Raw genomic sequence first — 20,083 nt, forward strand, 5'->3', positions numbered from 1 at the left:
CACCGCGGGGGTATCAATAAAAATAAAAGTGAAAGCATTCATGAAGAAGGTTGTATTTATTCATGGATTCTGACCCAGTGCAGAGATCCACCCAGAACCCATCTGAGAGAAGGCTGGAGGAAGAGGAAAGGGGTGGGTCCATTGAGGGAGCCGTAAGATCCACAAGGCACAAGACATCCATGAGGAGACGCTAGCATCCACTCCCTGCTCCCATGACCTATATCTCCTAGATGCAACCAATTGTTGGGGTTCTAATGGTGACAACCAAGGTTATGACCATCTGGTCGACTCCGATCCTGACAGCTGAGTGATTTCTGGGTCTGTGGGAGAGGTGGCAGTGGCCTGTGGACAGCTCTGACCCAGCGCAGTGGGGATTTCTTCCAGCTGTGCCAATCTTCTGCCAGGAGCCCCACCAGGAAGATGAGAATCACAATCCCAAGGCATATCCGGACCAGGTTACCCACAGTGTAGTACTGGCCAGTGAGACCTGAGGAATGAAGACAGGGGCAGGTGAGAACTCATCCCCAGGACCCGTTCCAAGCCACAATGTGGGTTTCCCACTGCCGTATTCCTCATCTGAGATCCTGTTAATACTCTCTGCTAGCTAATCGGATGCCAGTCTCCTTCCTGGGCCTTTGCCAGGATCAAGGCCAGATAAGCCCAGTCCCCTAAACATAACCTCTTATATACAGCCCCTCACAGGCCTCTGATACAACCCACCCCAGACACCAACTGTTATTTGGCTAATTGTAGAAGAGAAGACTATTATGAAGGGTGGGGAAAGAGATGGAATTTTTCTTTCTCTGATCCTCTAGATTAGAAGATCTTGATTTTCCCACCCAATCTTATTGCCCAATTCTGAGCTCCATATACTATTTTTTCTCCTCCCCTTAATACTTGACACACCAGGACCCAAGACCACACAGCTCTCACTTCTGTAGAGGGAAAGAAGTCAGCATTAAATAAAGACACAGGGGTGGGGAGAAGGAAGGACCAAAGGGGACAACTTACTCACCAGTTGGAGATCCTGGCCCACCTGGAAAGATAGTGATATTCCTAGAAGGCTCTGAGATCTCCTCTGCCCCTGTCAATGGGAAAATTAACCCTTTGAGTAGTATGAATGTTCATGGACATCCTCGTGCCTCCCGACAATTCAGAGTATGATCATACATGTGTAAGGCAACACTAAAGAAAGGCAAATGTATGTTCTTCTTATGTCCATAAATTGGTTATCAAAAAAACATGATTTTAAGTTAATAAAACTGGAACTGGAACTAATTTCATTTTTTTAAAAAACTCACTCCTGGAGGTCAGCGAGCATGAAAAAAACTCACTACTCAAAGGGATAAACTAGTAACAATAATAATAGCATAAGGCACCATGGTTGGCACGTAATTGGCACTCCACACATGCTAGCTCTTCTTGTCTTGCCGCGCAAATATCTCCGGGGAGTTCCCAGGGCCTCAGTCATGTGCTGAACCTCGGGGACCCAAAGGTGCAGCAGACATAGTTCCTGACCAGAAGGGGTTGCCAGGCTACTACAGGAGAACAAGACGTAAAGTGATCATTTTAATATAGTGTGAAATGGCTCTAATAGGTGCCCCTGTTAGAACAAGGACAGAGAAGGAGCACAGAGGATACTACCAACCTAGCCCAGATTGTCAGAAAAGGCTTTCTTGAGAAATAGAAGCCATAGGGACATGGAAGTAAAGACAGAGCAAGTGGCTACTGTGCAGCAGCAGAGGATAGAAAGATTCCAGAAACATTTCAACAGACTCCCTGTGGCTCAACTGTGGCCCATATCAGAGCACAGAATCAAAAATCATTGCACAGGCCCTGGATGGTTGGCTCAGCGGTAGAGCATCAGCCTGGCATGTGGAAGTCGTGGGTTTGATTCCCAGTCAGGACACATAGAAGTACTCATCTTCTTCTCCACCCCTTCCCCTCCTGCTTCTCTCTCTCTCTCTCTCTCTCTCTCTCTCTCTCTCTCACCCCTTCCCCTCCTGCTTCTCTCTCTCTCTCTCTCTCTCTCTCTCTGTCTCTCTCTCTCCTCTTCCCCTCCCACAGCCAAGGCTCCATTGTAGCAAAGTTGGCCTGGGCGCTGAGGACAGCTCCATGGCCTCCATGGCCTCCACCTCAGGTGCTAGAATGGCTCTGGCCACAACAGAGCCATTGGGCAGATGGGCAGAGCATTGCCCCTGCTGGGCATGCTGGGTGGATCCCGGTCGGGTGCATGCGGGAGTCTGTCTGACTGCCTCCCCGCTTCTATCTTTGGAAAAATACCCAAAAAAATCATTGCACAACAAGCTCAGGCTACATCTTGAGTGGGACTGGGAGCCTAGTAGGGACTCAAAAGGAGGATGGGAAGAAGCCCATCAGGGTTTTAGGAAGAGCCTATAGAAAGCACAAATTGGGTTGACTCCATGGAGACATCTAACCCATTCTCAAGATTCTTTATTTTGAGGGCAATGGACACATCTTCCCAAGAAAAGCAAAGGGAAATGTACCACAGCATGAGGAAAGCATGTGTGCATTGGACCAGAGTGATAACAGGATGCATGGGAGACAAGCTGCCATCACCCAAGTGGAGCTGAATACATGGGTCAGAACCAAATCAGAAGAGCAGTGTGTATGGATGAGTCCTGGTCTTCCCACTGTAGGCTTGGCTCTGCCATCTTTGAAACGATCACATGACCCAGAATGTTCCTCCGTCCCCAAGCTTGGAGCCTACCTCCATCCCATCCTCCATCCTCAAGGACTTTCCTGGGAAGAGTCAAACGATTTCATGACACAGATTAAAAGCCTACAACAGCCTTAGATAGTGGAAGACAGAGACCAATCCTCATCCTCCTTCCTCCTGAGGTCTAAGTGCCTGGTTATGTTTTTTAACTTTCCGGGACACATACCTATGAGTGGAATTGCTGGACCACATGGCAATTCTTTTTTTTTTTTTTTTTTTTTCTTTTAAACAACTTGTTCTTTATATAATTATCAAAATACAATTTAGAAAAACATAATTTAGCCCATTTCAGAAAAAAAAAAGAATTATATCTTATCTGATCAGTCTACCACTACTTCGAGTAGAAAGAAATGTAAGATTCAGCAACCATGCTAATAACCAAAGCTTGGAAGGATCCTCATGGGCAATAATCTAAGTTGGCTGAAATTCAGGCTTAGTTTCAGCACTCCACTAGGCCATTTATAAAAGAACAGAACATATGGTAATCCTATGATAGCACCAGGTGGCAATTTTTGAGGAACTGCCAACCTGTTTTCCACAGCAGCTGCACCAGCAATGTATAAAGATTCCAGTTTCTCCATATCCTTACCAACATTTGTTGTTGTTAATGTTGTGGTGGTGGTGGTGGTTGTTCTTCTTGCCATCTCAGTGGGTTTTATGGATTTCGTGGTATGTGACATACCTAAATTCAAAAAGTAAAAAGTATGTCAGTAGGACTGTGTGAGCTCAATGGAAGGACAGGCTGATCCCAGCCTCTGAGCCTAAGATGCTCCACTCAATACGAAACTGAGACCCATGAACAGAGATAAAAGTGAAATGGTTACCTGTGGGAGGGGGCCAGGGGGAGGGGAGAAAAGATGAATGAATACACAGTGACAGAAAATGATTTGACTTCGGGTGATGGGCACACAATGCAATCAACAGTTCAAATGCTATAGAAGCGTTCACCAGAAACCTATGTACTCTTATTGACCAATTTCACCTGTTAATTTTCTAAAATTTAAAAATCAAAAAAATAATATAAAAAAATTTTTTAAAAAGAAGTTCCCCTTCCTGCTAAGGCCACTTCCTTAACCAGCAACTTTACATTGTTTCTACCTAGACACCAGAATACTTCCTGAACCCCCTCAGCCCTTAAATTTGTAGCTCCTGTTGAGGGCAGGAACAGACGCTGGGGGTCTTTTGTGGTGGATGGAACCAATTCATCAAAGCCCAGCTTTTGCTCACTGAGCTGTGGTATAATCACAGCTTGGGTATTATTTGTTTGCTTTTATTTCTCTTCTTGTGACTCCATTAAAGTTGTGTTTAGAGCCTTGGCCAGTTGGCTCAGCGGTAGAGCATCCATCCGGTGTGTGTGGAAGTCCTGGGTTCCATTCCCAGCCATGTCACACAGGAGAAGCACCCATCTGCTTCTCCACCCTTTTCCCTCTCCTTTATCTCTCTCGTCTCCTCCCACAGCCAAGGTTCCATGGGAGCAAAGTTGGCCCAGGCACTGAGGATGGCTCCACGGCCTCTGCCTCAGGTGCTAGAATGGCTCCAGTTGCAACAGAGCAACGCCCCAGATGGGCAGAGCATCGCCCCCTAGTGGGTTTGCTGGGTGGATCCTGGTCGGGCACATATGGGAGTCTGTCTCTCTGTATTTCATACAGGAGTCTCCACTTCTCTCTTTGGAAAAATACAAAAAAAAGTTGTGTTTAAATTTAGATTTAAACATGATGTGGCACAGGCATGCTATGGAATACTACTCAGCAGTGAAAAGAAATATGCTACCAATAAATGGGACAATGTGGATGGATCTCAGGGAATTAGGCTGAGTGGGATAAAAAAAAAAAAGGCAATCTCCAAGGTCCCACGTTGTATGATTCCATTCATATAACATTCACAAAATGACAAAATTAGAGAAATGAAGAAAAATCAGGGGCAGTAACCAGAGTACAAATTTAATCTCATAATTTCAGGACCCTGGAAAAGACTACCAAGGCTATATGAGAGCAGAACATGGAATGGTACAAATTTTCATAACTATATTCTCAACGTTCTGAATTAAGGAACTAAGAACTGTCTCCCAATAATAAAAATAGGGATGATTGCCACAGGTTGAGGATGCGGGAAAGGAATAAATGTCTATAAAAAGGTAACCTGAGAGTGAGTTATCAGAACTTATTTAAAGAACTTGTAAAACTCAACACCAGGAAGATAAACAATCCAATCAAAAAATGGGCAAAAGAAATGAATAGACACTTCTCCAAAGAGGACATACAGATGGCCAATAGGCATATGAAAAAATGTTCAACATCACTAATCATTAGAGAAATACAAATTGAAATCACAATGAGATATCACCTCACACCAGTCAGAATGGCGCTCATTAACAAAACAACACAGAATAAGTGCTGGCGAGGATGTGGAGAAAGGGGAACCCTCCTGCACTGCTGGTGGGAATGCAGACTAGTGCAGCCACTGTGGAAAACAGTATGGAGATTCCTCAAAAAATTAAAAATGGAACTGCCTTTTGACCCAGCCATCCCAATTTTATGAATATATTCCCAGAACACCACATCAATGATTCAAAAGAAGAAATGCACCCGCATGTTTATGGCAGCATTGTTTACAATAGCCAAGATATGGAAATAGCCCAAGTGTCTGTCAGTGGACGAGTGGATTAAAAAGCTATGGTACATATACACAATGGAATACTATGGGGCCATGAAAAAGAAGGAAATCTTACCTTTTGCGACATCATGGATGGACCTGGAAACTATTATGTTAAGTGAAATAAGCCAGGCAGAGAAAGAAAAATATCATATGACCTCACTCATTTGAGGAATCCAATGAACAATATGAACTGAGGGGTGGAATAGAGACAGGGGCAGAATCAAAGGGTCCAGAGGGAAAGCAGACAGAGGGAAAGGGGTTGATAGGATGATAGGATGGATGAGAGCAGAAAAGCAAATCCTGGAAGGAAGGGGGAGGGCATTATGGGGAGGGGGAAAGGAGAATGTTGAGGGGAACATGGGGAAGGGGGGATGCATTCAGGGGGACACTAGAATCTATGTAAACACAATAAATTAAAAATTTTTAAAAAGACTGTATACTATGACCCTAAAAAAAAAAAAGTAACCTGAGGAATATCTCTGTGATATCTTTCCAGTTTTTACGTAGTATAATTACGTAAGATAAAAACCATTCAGTAAATCAAGGCAAGGAGTACATTTTGTACTCTTTTTACAACTTCTTGTGAGTTCATATTTCAAAATAAAAAGTTTAAAAATTCCAATCAGATGATGGGTGAGGACTGAACACACAATACGGTGTACAGATGATGTGTTATAGAATTGTGCACCTGAAACGTGCATAATCATGTTAACCAGTAAGTTCAATTTTAAAAATTCCAATCACTGTCTCTCATGTCCCATACTGCCCCCAACCCCACATGTCACCACACTCAGTCTGGCTCTCTTCAACATGGTTTTCATTTATTGAAATTTGGGTCTACCCTGGGACACAGGAAATGTCAGTGAAGCCACAGCCAACTGCCTTATTTCCGGAGGCAGAGGCTGTCATCCAATTCACCAGGGTCAGCTGGGGTGCCTTAGAAAAGAGGGGAGCTCTGTGGCTCACACAGAATTCAGTGCAATGGTCTTCAAAGCGGCATCCTAGACCAGCAGCATCAACATCACCTGGGAATTTGTTAGAAATGAAAATTATTAAATCCCACCCCAGATCTTCTGAATCAGAAACTCTATGGGTCCAGAAATCTGTCCCTTAGAAACTCCTCCTTCCAGGTAACTCTCAGGCTCACAAATGTTTGAGAACCACTGACCAAAGGAGTCAGAGGCTCAAGCACAAAGTTCAGGAACCTACAACTTTATAAACCACTCAGATATTCTTGTACACGTCAGATATAAACCACCAGCCTGAGGCTGGATAGAAGTGGTGTCACATAATAATATCTATTTACATATGATATTCACTTTCTTTTTTTTTTTTTTTTGCAACAGAGAAACAGACAGGAAGGGAGATGAGAAGCCTTCACTTGTAGTTGCAGTACGTTAGTTGTTCATTGTTTTTCTTATGTGCCTCAACCAGGGCCTCCAGCTGAGCCAGTAACCCCTTGCTCAAGCCAGCAACCTTGGGCTCAAGCCAGAGACCTTTGGGCTCAAGCCAGGGACCATGGGGTTACGTCAATGATCCCACACTCAAGTCAGTGACCCCGTACTCAAGCTAGGAAGCCCATGCTCAAGTCTACGGGGTTTTGAACCCGGTACCTCAGCATCCCAGGTCGACACTCTATCCACTGCACCACCACTGGTCAGGCTGTACTTACCTTTTCCTATAGGGAAAGAGACAAGTGGATCACACTAAGAACTCTAGACAAAGAGGAGAAGGAAAAGAATAGGTCCACGTGACTTGGACCCCAGACACAAGGGTGAACCCTTCAGGACTTACCTGTTACAGAGAAAGGTGCTTCTGCGGATAACTGCCTGGCTGTCACAGAGGTCCCTGAGGGATCAGAAAAAGAGAGAATGGTGGCACAGTGGATAAATTGTCAACCTGGAACACTGAGGTCACCAGTTCGAAACCCTGGGCTTGCCCAGTCAAGGCACATATGAGAAGGGACCAATAAACAACTAAAGTCAAGCAGCTTGAGTTGATACTTTTCACTCCCCCCACTTCCTCTGTAAAATCAACAAATAAAATCATCTTTAAAACAGAAAGAAAAAGAGAGAATCCTGTGCTCTGTTAGATGTAGTTTTTGAGCCAAAAACAAAACATCCCTGCCACTCAGATTCCTCACCAGGGCAATGAATGTAAAGCTGACATCACTGGACTGTCCTGGGCGTTAACTACAATAGCATTTGAAAGGCACCGCTACCACATTCTGGGGCTAATTGATAATGGCAACTTCTGTCTCTGCGTCTAGACCCTCTGTTCCGCCCTTTCTCTGGGTCCCTGTGACCTGGTTTTGTTCCCAGGATCAAAACCTGGCCTCCTAGGTAGAGGTGGGATAAGCTTGGGGAAGGGGTACACAACCTATGAAGAAGAAAGTGGGTGTCTCAGGAGCACAAGCCTCTCCCCATCGCCCACTACGGCCTTGCAACAGGACCAATCAGCCACCTCGTTCCCACCAGCGGTCCAGCCTCTCATGAAGCACGACCAATCAGCCGCCTCCTTCCACGTCCAGTGCGGACCAATCAGCAGTCTCCTTACCACTACAGTTCCAGCCTTTCCTGCAGCAGGACCAAACAGCCGCCTCCTTCTCACAACCGTTTCAGCCTCTTCTGCAGCAGAACCAATCAGCAGTCTCCTTCCCACCACAGTTCCATCCTTTCCTTCAGCAGGACCAATCAGCCTCCTCCTTCCCACCACCTGTTCATCCCTCTGCATCAGGACCAATCAGCTACCTCCTTCCCACCATTGTTCAATCCTTCTCCTGCAACAGGACCAATCAGCAGCCTCTTTCCCACTACCGCAGCAGAACCAATCAGCCACCTTTTTCCCACCACCATTCCTGCAGCAGGACCAATCAGCCGCCTCTTTCCCACCACTGATTTTTCTCCTGCCACCCAGCTCACCCACTGCGCCCACATCAAGTACTGACTGCTCAGAGAAGCCACCTATCTTGGTGCTAACAGAACTGTGTACATTTTTTTTCTTAATTTTGTTTTTTAAATTTTTCAAGGACAGTTGGCATTCAGTGTTGTATTCGTTTCAGGGTATGGCAGAGCGGCGAGACTATCTAATTCACAATGGTTATCACAGTCACAATTGTAAGTGTGCTGAGTGTGTCTTTAAATACTCTTTGCGCTACTCATCACCAAGTGTATACGCGCACAGTAATGTGTGTGTGTGTGTGTGTGTGTGTGTGTGTGTGAAGAAAAACAATAATGTACATAGAAAAAAACATAGGTACTAAACTCATGGACCTTGGTTATAAAGAGCACTTTATGAATTTGACTCCAAAGGAAAGGGAAGTGAAGGCAAAGATAAATGAATGGGACCACATCAGACTAAGAAACTTTTGCACAGCAAGAGAAACTGACAACAAAACAAACAGCCAACTAAATGGGAGATGATATTTTCAAACAACAGCACAGATAAGGGCCTAATATCCAAAATATACAAAGAATTCATAAAACTCAACAACAAACAAGTAAACAATCCAAAAAAAAGTGGGAAGTGGACATGAACAGACACTTCTCCCAGGGAGAAATACAAATGGCCAACAGATATATGAAAAAATGCTCATCTTTATTAGCTATTAGAGAAATGCGAATCAAAACTACAATGAGATACCACCTCACACCTGTTAGATTAGCTATCATCAACAAGACAGGTAATGACAAGTATTGGAGAGGCTGTGGAGAAAAAGGAACCCTCATCCACTGTTGGTGGGAATGTAAAGTAGTACAACCATTATGGAAGAAAGTATGATGGTTCCTCAAAAAACCAAAAATAGAACTACCATATGACCCAGCAATTCCTCTACTGGGTATATACCCTCAAGACTCAGAAACACTGATACATAAACACATATGCAGCCCCATGTTTATTGCAGCATTGTTCACAGTGGCCAAGACATGGAAACTACCAAAAAGCCCTTCAATAGATGACTGGATAAAGATGTGGTACATATATACTATGAAGTACTACTCAGCCATAAGAAATGATGACATCGGATCATTTACAACAACATGGATGGACCTTGATAACATTATACTGAGTGAAATAAGTAAATCAGAAAAAAGTAAGAACTGTATGATTCCATACATAGGTGAGACATAAAAATGAGACTAAGAGACATGGAAAAGAGTGTGGTGGTTATGGGGCGGGGGGGGGGGGGGGAGGGAGTGGGGGAGGGGAGGGGCACAAAGAAAACTAGATAGAAAGTGACGGAAGACAATTTGACTTTGGGTGATGGGTATGCAACATAATTAAATATCAAAATAACCTGGAGACATTTTCTCTGAATATATGTACTTTGATTTATTAATGTCACCCCATTAAAATTAATTTTAAAAAAGGAAGAAAAACTCTGCATATTGAGCGTGATCGTGTAGCTGGACTGGCCTGACAGAGAGGGCTTGGCAAAGACTCCTGGGAGAGAAGGAACACTGGCGTTAACATAAAATATATCCTTTGCACCTACAGGTCTCCCACCACCACCCTTGGAACTTGCTCTAGGGCCTGCGAAGGCAAAGGAAGGAAAATCTGGTCTGCACCCCCTCACCTGTGACCACAAGCTCCAAGGGGTCGCTGGGGGCCGACCACAAGTACGGGGAACTTCTCTTAAAGCTGTAGCATTTGTAGGTACCGCTGTGGGCAGCCGTCACCGTGATGATGGGGAAATCGGCCCGGTACCACCTCTCAGGTCCCTTGTGGGGCCCGGAGTCCCCGTCCGTGTACAGAACATACTGGTCAAAACCAGGTCTGCTCTGACACTGCAGGGTCACATCCCCTCCTGGGGACACCGCCGCCGGGCTGGGCTGGGCTGAGTGCAGCGAGGGCTTGGGGTAAAATCCTGGGAACAAAGAGAACTCTGGTATTAAAGAGGTGGCTTCCCTGGGGTGGGAAGGTTTCCCCGCCTCCGTAAAGGCTAGGTAACTTCTCAGATGTATCCATCCTGGAGAAACTCCTTCCCACCGGCTCACAGAATAATGAAGGGAACGAGACACAAGTCATTATCAAAGTGCCGGGCTTCAATCTTGGTTCTGCCACTTTGGGGTTATGTGAGCCTGGACATAAATCCTGCCCCCCCCCCCCCCCCCCCGCCACTTCGCTTCGGTGTTCTCTGCTTTAAAATGAGCGTGACTGAATGAAACAATATAAATTGGGCATTTAGCAGAGTACCTAATGCACGGCCAGCACTCAAAATACAATGGTGGTAACAAACTAGTGTAAGCCTATATTGTATCAGAAGCTTGTGTTACAGCGTGTATTGTTACCTTGTGTTGCAGTACCAACTTGCAGCTGCTGTCCCAAGTTAGTGATTTGCATCATATCTATTCATTGAATCCTCTTAAAGACCTATGAATTCATCACTCTGGATACCCACTCTTTTATTAATGAAATGAAAGTGCCAAGGCTAAATAAATTATCCAAGGTCAGGAGATAATAAGAGGCAAAGCCAAAATTTACAATCACATGAACCCATGCTTCTATATAATATGATCTAATTATCATCGTGGATTGCGATGCATGTTACCCACCTGTAATCACGCCTGGCACACAGTGTTAATAACAAGCTGCCTGAGAAGTATGGCGCATTCATTTAGGCAACAAATTGTTTTTCTCCTTAGCAGTTTCTTACATGTTCATCTCTGGGCTCAGAAATAAAATTCCCATGAGAAGGAGAGAATAGGTAATAACTGAGATAAATAAGTAAACGTGTGGCCCATCAGATGGTGATGAGTACCATTTAGATCAGGTGCAACTTTAAATAAGGTGGTGAGGAAAATGATGAGAATATAGCATCTGGGTCAGCCACCAGGGCACACATACCACCTGATGGACCACTGACCACAGGCCAGGAGTCAGGGTGTGGCCTCTGAGGCACTCTCTTGGGTGCAGATTTAAAGGGGCAAGGGGAAAATAAACCTCAGTAATCAAGATAAATACTATGTTAGTGCAATTTTTAAGTCAAAATTAATTCAAATCTTCCATCAATGGACGAGTGGATTAAAAAGCTGTGGTACATATATACAATGGAATACTATGGGGCTATGAAAAAGAAGGAAATATTACCTTTTGCAACAATATGGAGGGACCTAGAAACTATTATGTTGAGTGAAATAAACCAGGCAGAGAAAGAAAAATATCATATGACCTCACTCATTTGAGGAATCCAAGGAATAATGAGAACTGAGAAACGGAATTGAGACAGAGGAAGGGTCAAAGGGACCAGAGGAAAAGAGGACAGAGGGAAAGGGGATGATAGGATGGGATAAACCTGAAGGGAAGGGGGGAGGGAGATGTTGAGGGGAAGGGGGAAAGGGGGACGCATTCGGGGTGACCCTAGAATCTATGTAAACACAATTAATTAAATTTAAAAAAATTAATTCAGCCTGACCTGCGGTGGTGCAGTGGATAAAGCATCAACCTGGAACACTGAGGTCGCCGGTTCGAAACCCGTGCTTGCCTGGTCAAGGCACATATGGGAATTGATGCTTCCTGCTCTTCCCCCTTCCTCTCTCTCTTTCTCTCCCTCCCCTCTCTCTCTAAAAGTAAATAAATAAAATCTTAAAAAATCAAAATTAATGCAATATATATATATATATATATATCAAAGTTGGGGGTCACGTTGAAGCCTGAGACAAAGGCTCCAAATGTTTTTACATACATTTTATGGTTAACAGAAGGTTGAAAAAATATTGAAATATTTTTAAGTTATTAAAACTCACCACAATATGTCAAGTTTAAATGTTGGATTCATACCAAAAATATAAACAGGATTTATTATCATTTGATTCTCTGGTTTTCATGGAAGTAAACTCCTCAATGATGTTTTGAATCTACTCCAGAAAAAAAAAAAAAAAAAAAAAAAAAAAAAAAAATTTAAAAAATTTTAGAGCCCTGGCTGAGTATCTCAGTTGGTTAGATCGTAGACCTGATACACCAAAGTTGCAGGTTCAATCCTGGGAGAGGGTACATACAAGAATCAACCAATGAATGCACCAATATATGGAACAATGAATCAATGTTGGATTCTCCCTTTCTCTATAAATCAATCAATCATTTTTTAAACAATAAATAAAATACATGAGAAAGAGAAACATAAGCTGAAATGCTGACATCACCAGTTCAAAACCCTAGGGTTGCCTGGTCAAGGCACATATGGGAGTTGATGCTTCCTGCTCCTCCCCCCTTCTGTCTGTCTCTCTCTCCTCCCTCTCTAAAATTTAAAAAAAAAATCATAAAATTAAAAAAAAGAAAAACAAGATGAGAACATTTATTCCATCAAAAAAATTAAAAATGACTGTGCATTCACACATGAATGGAGGGGTGCCCCTTTTTTGCATTCTGCACCAGGTTGGGCTAGAACTTGGGCACTGCCAAATTCTGTTACTACTTAACATGGTGGTAGTTTTTCATCGTGGATGTTGATGTATTGGTTTTTATTTTTGTAAGCAGATATTAGATATTATTTATCTTTTTTTTTAGGTGGTAGGAGGGGTTGACACTCTACCACTGAGCCAACTGGCTGGCGCCATATTATTTATCGGATAGCTGAGGTTTGTTTTTGTTTTGTTTCTGAAGTGAGAAGCAGGGAGGCAGAGAGACAGACTCCCACATGTGCCCAACCGGGATCCACTTGGCATGCCCACCAGGGGGCGATGCTCTGTCTATCTGGGGTGTTGCTCCGTTGCAACCCCAGACATTCTAGCGCCTGAAATGGAGGCCATGGAGCCATCCTCAGTGCCCAGGCCAACTTTGCTCCAGTGGAGCCTTGGCTGCAAGAAGGGAAGAGAGAGATAGAAAGGAGAGAGGGAAGGGTGGAGAAGCAGATGGGTGCTTCTCCTGTGTGCCCTGACCGAGAATCAAACCTGGGACTTCCACATGCCAGGCTGACGCTCCACCGCTGAGCCAACCGGCCAGAGATGACAGCTGAGGCTTTGGGGGGGAGGGGACCCCCCTAAATTTAGCGTGCAACACAAGTGGCCCTCCTGCAATCCTGGCCCCCAGAGACATTGAATTCACTGTCATCATCATCCTCATTTTCACCCTCCTGCATTGCAGAACCGAGCGCCACGCTGCACAGGGCCCCCACACGCAGCCACAGCCTACCCGTCCTTGTCCAGTTAGTTACCTGTCGCCACCAGCTCCAGCAGCTTGCTGGGGGGAGACCAGCGGCTCCCGTTCTGATACAAGCAACGGTACTGCCCCGCAGAACTTTTCTTCATGGCCGGAATGAAGAGGACAGCCTCGTCCTCATGGTTCCTGGGCTTCAGTTTCTCCAGGCGGTACAAGTCCACGCCTGGGGGGCCCTGGCAGCGGAGGGTCACGGGCTTGTTCAGGGGCACCAGGGGGCTGGGCAGGGCCTGGAGGGAGGGCTTGGGGAGCGGGTCTAGAAGGGAAGTAGAAGGGGAGTGGGCGTCAGCAGGGGCCCTCACCCCTCCGGCCCTCTGGTTGGCTGGCTGGACCCAGGGGAGGGGCCCGGACTCACCCATCTGAGCGTAAATCACCTGCCCCAGACGTAGCCCTGAGGACGCAAGAAAAGGAACGAAGGCTAGGACCTCGTGTGAACCCACGCTTCCCATGTGCTGCGCGAGCGATAAAACGCTTGCAAGCGCTGTGGGCCTCTTGTTGTTTTTTTGTTAAGCTATGCACGCGCATAACTGAAGTGAAAGGAGCTAACCCTAAAAGGCTGCTGTTGTGTCATTCCACGTACGGGAAGGGTCCGGAACTACAGATCCACCTCCAGAAGCAAGAACAGTCTCAAATCAGCAATCTAACCCTGCACCTAAAAGAACTTAAAAAATCACGACAAACAAAGCCCAGAGGCAGAGGAAGAAAAGGAGACTATATGCTAAGTGAAATAAGCCAGGCAGAGAAAGACAAATATCATATGATCTCACTTATATGTGGAATCTAAGGAACACAGTGAACTGAGGAACGGAATAGAGGCAGAGGCGAGGTCACAGGGAGCAGAGGGACAGCTGTCAGAGGGAAGGGGGCTGCGAGGATGGGATCAGAGAAGGTGAAGGGATTAGTGAAATTATATACACATAACACAAAGATACAGATAACAGAACAGCAGGTCCCAGAGGGAAGGGGGAGGGAGTTGGGGGGGCAAAGGGAGTGAAATGGGGGACACGGGGGGGGGGGGGGTTGAGGGTGTTATATTCAGTGGCACACTTGAATCCATGTTAACAAAATAAATTAAAATTAATTTTAAAAAATAATAAAGGTTAGAGCAGAAATAAATGACAAAGAGATTTTTAGAACAATATAGAATAAATAGCTAAATCGGTCCAGAGACAGAAAGTGGGTTGGTGGTTGACAGGGGCCAGGAGAGGGAAGGTTGAGGGGTGAGTGTTATGCAGACGGAGTTTCCTTTGGAGGGTGAAAATGTGTTGGAACTAAACAGAGGTGACGAATGCATGAATGTTATTAATAGCACCTTTTATGTTAAGTACATTATTTTACCACGATTTTTTTTTTTCTGAAGCTGGAAATGGGGAGAGACAGACAGACTCCCGCATGCGCCCAACCGGGATCCACCCGGCACGCCCACCAGGGGGCGACGCTCTGCCCACCAGGGGGCGATGCTCTGCCCCTCCAGGGCGTCGCTCTGTTGCGACCTGAGCCACTCTAGCACCTGGGGCAGAGGCCAAGGAGCCATCCCCAGCGCCCGGGCCATCTTTGCTCCAATGGAGCCTCGGCTGCGGGAGGGGAAGAGAGAGACAGAGAGGAAGGAGAGGGGAAGGGGTGGAGAAGCAGATGGGCGCTTCTCCTGTGTGCCCTGGCCGGGAATCGAACCTGGGACTTCTGCGTGCCAGGCTGACGCTCTACCACTGAGCCAACCGGCCAGGGCTACCACGACTTTTTTTTAATGGCCACAGAGCTTCCTTGCCTCTGCCCCCGCCCCCTGCAGGACCCGGGCCGGGCACACACACACATTTTTTACAACAAGCTAGAGACTTCCACCTTCTTTGAAAAGAGGTCTTAGCAACTCGCAAGTACCTAATACAGTACTGTAAGCGGTAGTCGTCATGCTGCACATGAGATCTCCAGAATTCACTCATCTCTTAACTGGAAGTTTGTGCCCTTGACCAGCGTCTCCCCATTTCCCCCACAAACCCACCCCTAGCCCCTGGTAACCACTCTTCCACCTTCTCTGGTTCTCTGAGTTCGGCTTCTTTTTTTTCTTCTTCTTTTTTTTTTTTTTCTTTTTTTTTTTTTTCGGAAGTGAGAAGCAGGGAGGCAGTCAGACAGACTCCCGCATGCACCCAGCCGGAATCCACCCGGCATGCCACCAGGGGGCGATGCTCCGCCCATCTGGGGTGTTGCTCCATTGTGGCTGGAGCCATTCTAGCGCCTGAGGCAGAGGCCACAAAGCCATCCTCAGCACCCGGGCCAACTTTGTTCCAATGGAGCCTTGGCTGCAGAAGGGGAAGAGAGAGATAGAGAGAAAGGAGAGAGGGAAGAGTAGAGAAGCATATGGGCACTTCTCCTGTGTGCCCTGACCGGGAATCGAACCCGGGACTTCCACATGCTTGGCTGACTCTCTACCACTAAGCCAACCGGCCAGGGAGAGTTTGGCTTTTTTAGACTCCACATAAAAATGAGCAGTATTTGCCTAACCTCTGGTGGTGCAGTGGATAAGGCATTGACCTGGTAGTGCTGGGGTTGCCAGTTCAAAACCCTGGGTTTGCCTGGTCAAGATACATATGGGAATTGATGCTTCCTGCTTCTTCCCCCTTCTCTCTCTCTCTCTCTCTCTCTCTCTCTCTCTCTCTTCTCTAAAATGAATAAATAAAGTCTTTAAAATGTTTTTCTTTAATGAGCAGTATTTTCTTCCTTTTTTGGCTTATCTCACTTAGCATAATGCCCCCAAGGTCCATCCTTGTCATTGTAAATGACAGAATTATTTAACTAAATCTAGAACCAAGCCCTGACATCACCGAGTCCACATTTTGTTAAAAGTGGTGGATGATGAGAACGTTGAAGGCGCTACTAGAAAACCTGTTCATTTCCTGACACCCCCCCCCCAATGAATAAACTAGAAGAACTCAGAAAAGTGCTCCACCTCCCTGGGTCCCACCGAACAAATGAGGGCCCTCATAGGTCACCTCTTGCTCCAACATTCGTCGCTCAGGTCACTTTTTTTTTTAAGTTATTTGTCTCATAGTCCATGGCCTGTCCATCAGCATTTCCCAGATCAACCCTCAGGACTCACCAAGACAGAAGAGGGCAGACAGGGTCGGGGACATGGTTCCTCAGCCCGTCCTGAGCTCTGTGGCCATCCAAGAGGGGAGCTGTGAGGGGCCAGAGCAGACACACAGGGCGTGATGAGGATGAAGAACACTCCCTTCCCTTCCCCCACCAGCCTGCCTTTTCCTAGGCTGAGACTTATCACACTGGAGCTGTCCCCTCAGTAGCATGACTTGCACACAAGCTCCAAGGAGCCTCACTTATCTCGGGTCGCCAGCCCAGAGTCACACCATGTCTGCCTATTGAGGGGGCTCTCCACGTCCCCATACTGCCATCCACTTCCTGACATTCACTGGGGACAGGCAGATCACAACCCCAGTGAGATATTATGCCGCAGCTGCTAGGACGGCTGTCGCCAACAAGACAGACTGTGAGCAATGTCGGCGAGGATGTGAGAATGTGGAAACCCTCTTGAACTGCTAGTGAGGCTAAAATAGTGCGGCTGCTGTGAGAAACAGCATGGTGGTTCCTCCAAATGTTCAATGTGAAATTACCCTGTGATCCAGCGATTCCACTTCTCACACCTGAAAGAATTGAAAACAGAACCTGAATAGAAGTTTGCACACCCACGTTCATAGCAGCGTCATTCACAAGAGCCAAAAAATAGAAGCAACCCAAGTGTCCACTGATGGATAAATGAATGGATAAACAAACTGTGGTCCACCCACAAGATGGAATGTTATTGAGCCTTTAAAAAAGAATGAGGTCCTGGCCAGCTGGCTCAGTGAATAGAGAGCTGGCCTGGTGTGTGGATGTCCCAGGTTCAATTCCTGGTCAGGGCACACAGGAGAAGCGCCCATCTGCTTCTCCAACCCTTCTTCTCTCCTTTCTCTTTCTTCCCCTCCTGCAGCCAATGGCTCGATTAGTTCCAGCGTGGTCCCCAGGCACTAAGGGTAGCTCAGTTGGTCCCAGCACATCAGCCGCAGGTGCTAAAAAAAAGCTCCATCAGCCCCAGACAGGCTTGACGGGTGGATCCGAGACAGGGCACATGCAGGAGTCTGTCTCACTATCTCCCATCCTCTCACCTAAAAAATAATAAAAATAATAATAATTACAGTTCCTTTCCTCTCTTTCACATTTTATCTTAATCCCATAATTACAAAAAGAAGTTTATCAAAACAGGGGGAAACTATAAATCTCTCTCCCTATACCTTCTGCTTGTCCTTCTCTCTATCTCTGCCTCTCTCTCCCCCCCAAAGAAAAACCCCTCAGTGAGTTGCTCATTGGAGAGGTCAGCTGGCAGATACCAAGACACGAAGACCAGTATGAAGAGGAGGTTTGAAATTTGTCCATTAAGAGGTCTGCTGAGATGCTTATTAGACGTCTGAGTAGATAGCAAATTATCCATCAGGTACGAAACTCACAGGTGCATTCTAACTGGAGAGGGAAGTCTGTCGGCCATCTGCAGATATTGGCCCACTCAAGCAAGTCATCTGTAGTCCGCCCAGCGTCCCTGCCTGCGGGCTGGTCACGCACAGACCTCTCCAGTCACGCACTAGCCCCTTCTCTACTCTACCTGTCATTCTCTCCTCGGGTCTCTGCCCCTTGTGTCCACCTTTCCATCCCTAACTCATTCTCCGGCAGCAAACCACCTGTAGTTCCCAGAATGCACCAGGCAGGCTGTCTCCTTCCTTTGTGCTTCCATCCCTTCTGTTCTCCATATGCCTTGGACACAACCCCTCCCTTGAAACCCCAAGAAGTCTCGGCTAACCAGGAAAATGATGGCTCCCAGAACTTAACCACCATTTCCCCAAGACCGTTGAGCTGGCCCTCGCTGTAGAACCCTGCAGAATCTTCACCACAAACCCACCTTGAATGTCCTGTAGATTTCTTTTTGCAGTGAACATACAGGCACCTATATCTTTTGATTTAGTGATTTGGATTTCATCAAATAAATACCCAGAAACGGAATAGCAGTTCTATTTTTTTATTTTTTTTTTAGGAACCTTCTTACTGATCTTTATTCGGAATGACAAGTGTTCAACTTCAGAGAAGTCACATCCAAACATCTCTTTTTATCACCTGTGAAAGCAGGCTACCATATCCTAACACATCATATGCTAAGAGACACACATCATATGCCCTTTTTTTTAAGATTTTTTTTTTTAAAGGAACAGAGAGAGTGATAGATTGGGACAGACAGGAACGAAGAGAGACGAGAAGCATCAATCATCAGTTTTTCGTTGCGACACCTTAGTTGTTCATTGATTGCTTTCTCATATGTGCCTTGACCAGGGGCCTTCAGCAGACTGAGTAACCCCTTGCTCAAGACGGCAACCTTGGGTCCAAGCTGGTGAGATTTTTTTTGCTCAAGCCAGATGAGCCCGCACTCAAGCTGGCTACCTCGGGGTCTCGAACCTGGGTCCTTCAGCATCCCAGTCCCACTCTCTATCCACTGCGCCACCACCTGGTCAGGCTCATATGCCCTTTATGGTGCTTAGGGTCCAGGGTAGGTGGGGCGCTCTTGGGTCCCAGTTTATTTTTTTTAATTATGTCATCGGTTTCTTTATTTATTTATTTATTTATTTATTTTAGAAAGGAGAAAGAGAGAGAGAGAGAGAGAGAGAGAAGGAGGGAGGAGCAGGAAGCATCAACTCCCATGGGTGCCTTGACCAGGCAAGCCCAGGGTTTCGAACCGGTGACCTCAGCATTCCAGGTCGACGCTATATCCACTGCTCCACCACAGGTCAAGCTGTTGGGTCCCAGTTTAAAGGTGAAGGACAGAGGCATGCAAGGGGTCAGGAGCTGAAAAAAGACGCACAAAGCTGTAGGCAGACGATGCATGCTTTATGGGGCGGCGGCGACAGCCAGACACAGTGCGCAAGACTTTTATAGTAAATCACACAAAAGTAGCACCGAGTCATGATTACAAAAAGTAGAGGTAACCTTCTCAGTTCTATAAGGTGGGTGTTCATGCGCACTGTCCTGGCCTGTTTCCCTTAGTCGTTCACGGCAGGATCTGACATAGTGGACCTGTCCACACTGACTCCATCTTGTGCAAGCTGTTTACCAATTCTGGGGAGACTGGGTCCCCATGGGGGCCTTAGAGACTGAGCGCGTAGAGAAAGCTGGCGATGTGAGATACTGGTGAGCAGTGGGCAGAAATCACGGCAAGGGGTTTCTGGGGTGTCCTGGGAGGGTGGGGAACACTATTCTCTTTCATACATCAGCCAAAGAATTTGAAACCTGGAGACTTTTCAAGCCACATTCTAAGGGATGAAAGGGAAGAAAGTCCAGCATAAAGGACATTCCAGGTAGAGGACAGAAGGCAGAACCCGTGTAGCCGGAATCCAGTGACGTGCGATGGTCCGCTGAAAACACCGGAGGGCATGGAGAGAAGTCCACAAAGTTGCACCGTTTCTGAGGTAGAAAACACACCGGGCTCACCAGTTAGGCCTGGGTCTTACG

The 20,083-nt window shown here is 46.2% G+C and overlaps 1 protein-coding gene across 1 annotated transcript; it reads right to left on the bottom strand.

The window, feature by feature from the left end:
• Positions 1 to 55: 55 nt before the first annotated feature.
• GP6 (glycoprotein VI platelet) lies at positions 56 to 16,747 on the bottom strand. The gene is given in 9 exon segments (XM_066371951.1): positions 56 to 309; positions 312 to 487; positions 1,016 to 1,084; positions 3,330 to 3,422; positions 7,190 to 7,243; positions 9,972 to 10,262; positions 13,548 to 13,805; positions 13,905 to 13,940; positions 16,641 to 16,747. Coding segments are annotated over 9 exon segments (1,050 nt in total). The 5' UTR covers positions 16,675 to 16,747; the 3' UTR covers positions 56 to 270.
• Positions 16,748 to 20,083: the final 3,336 nt, after the last annotated feature.

Source organism: Saccopteryx leptura, chromosome 3, assembly GCF_036850995.1.
Source record: "Saccopteryx leptura isolate mSacLep1 chromosome 3, mSacLep1_pri_phased_curated, whole genome shotgun sequence".
In the NCBI taxonomy this organism is placed as follows: domain Eukaryota; kingdom Metazoa; phylum Chordata; class Mammalia; order Chiroptera; family Emballonuridae; genus Saccopteryx; species Saccopteryx leptura.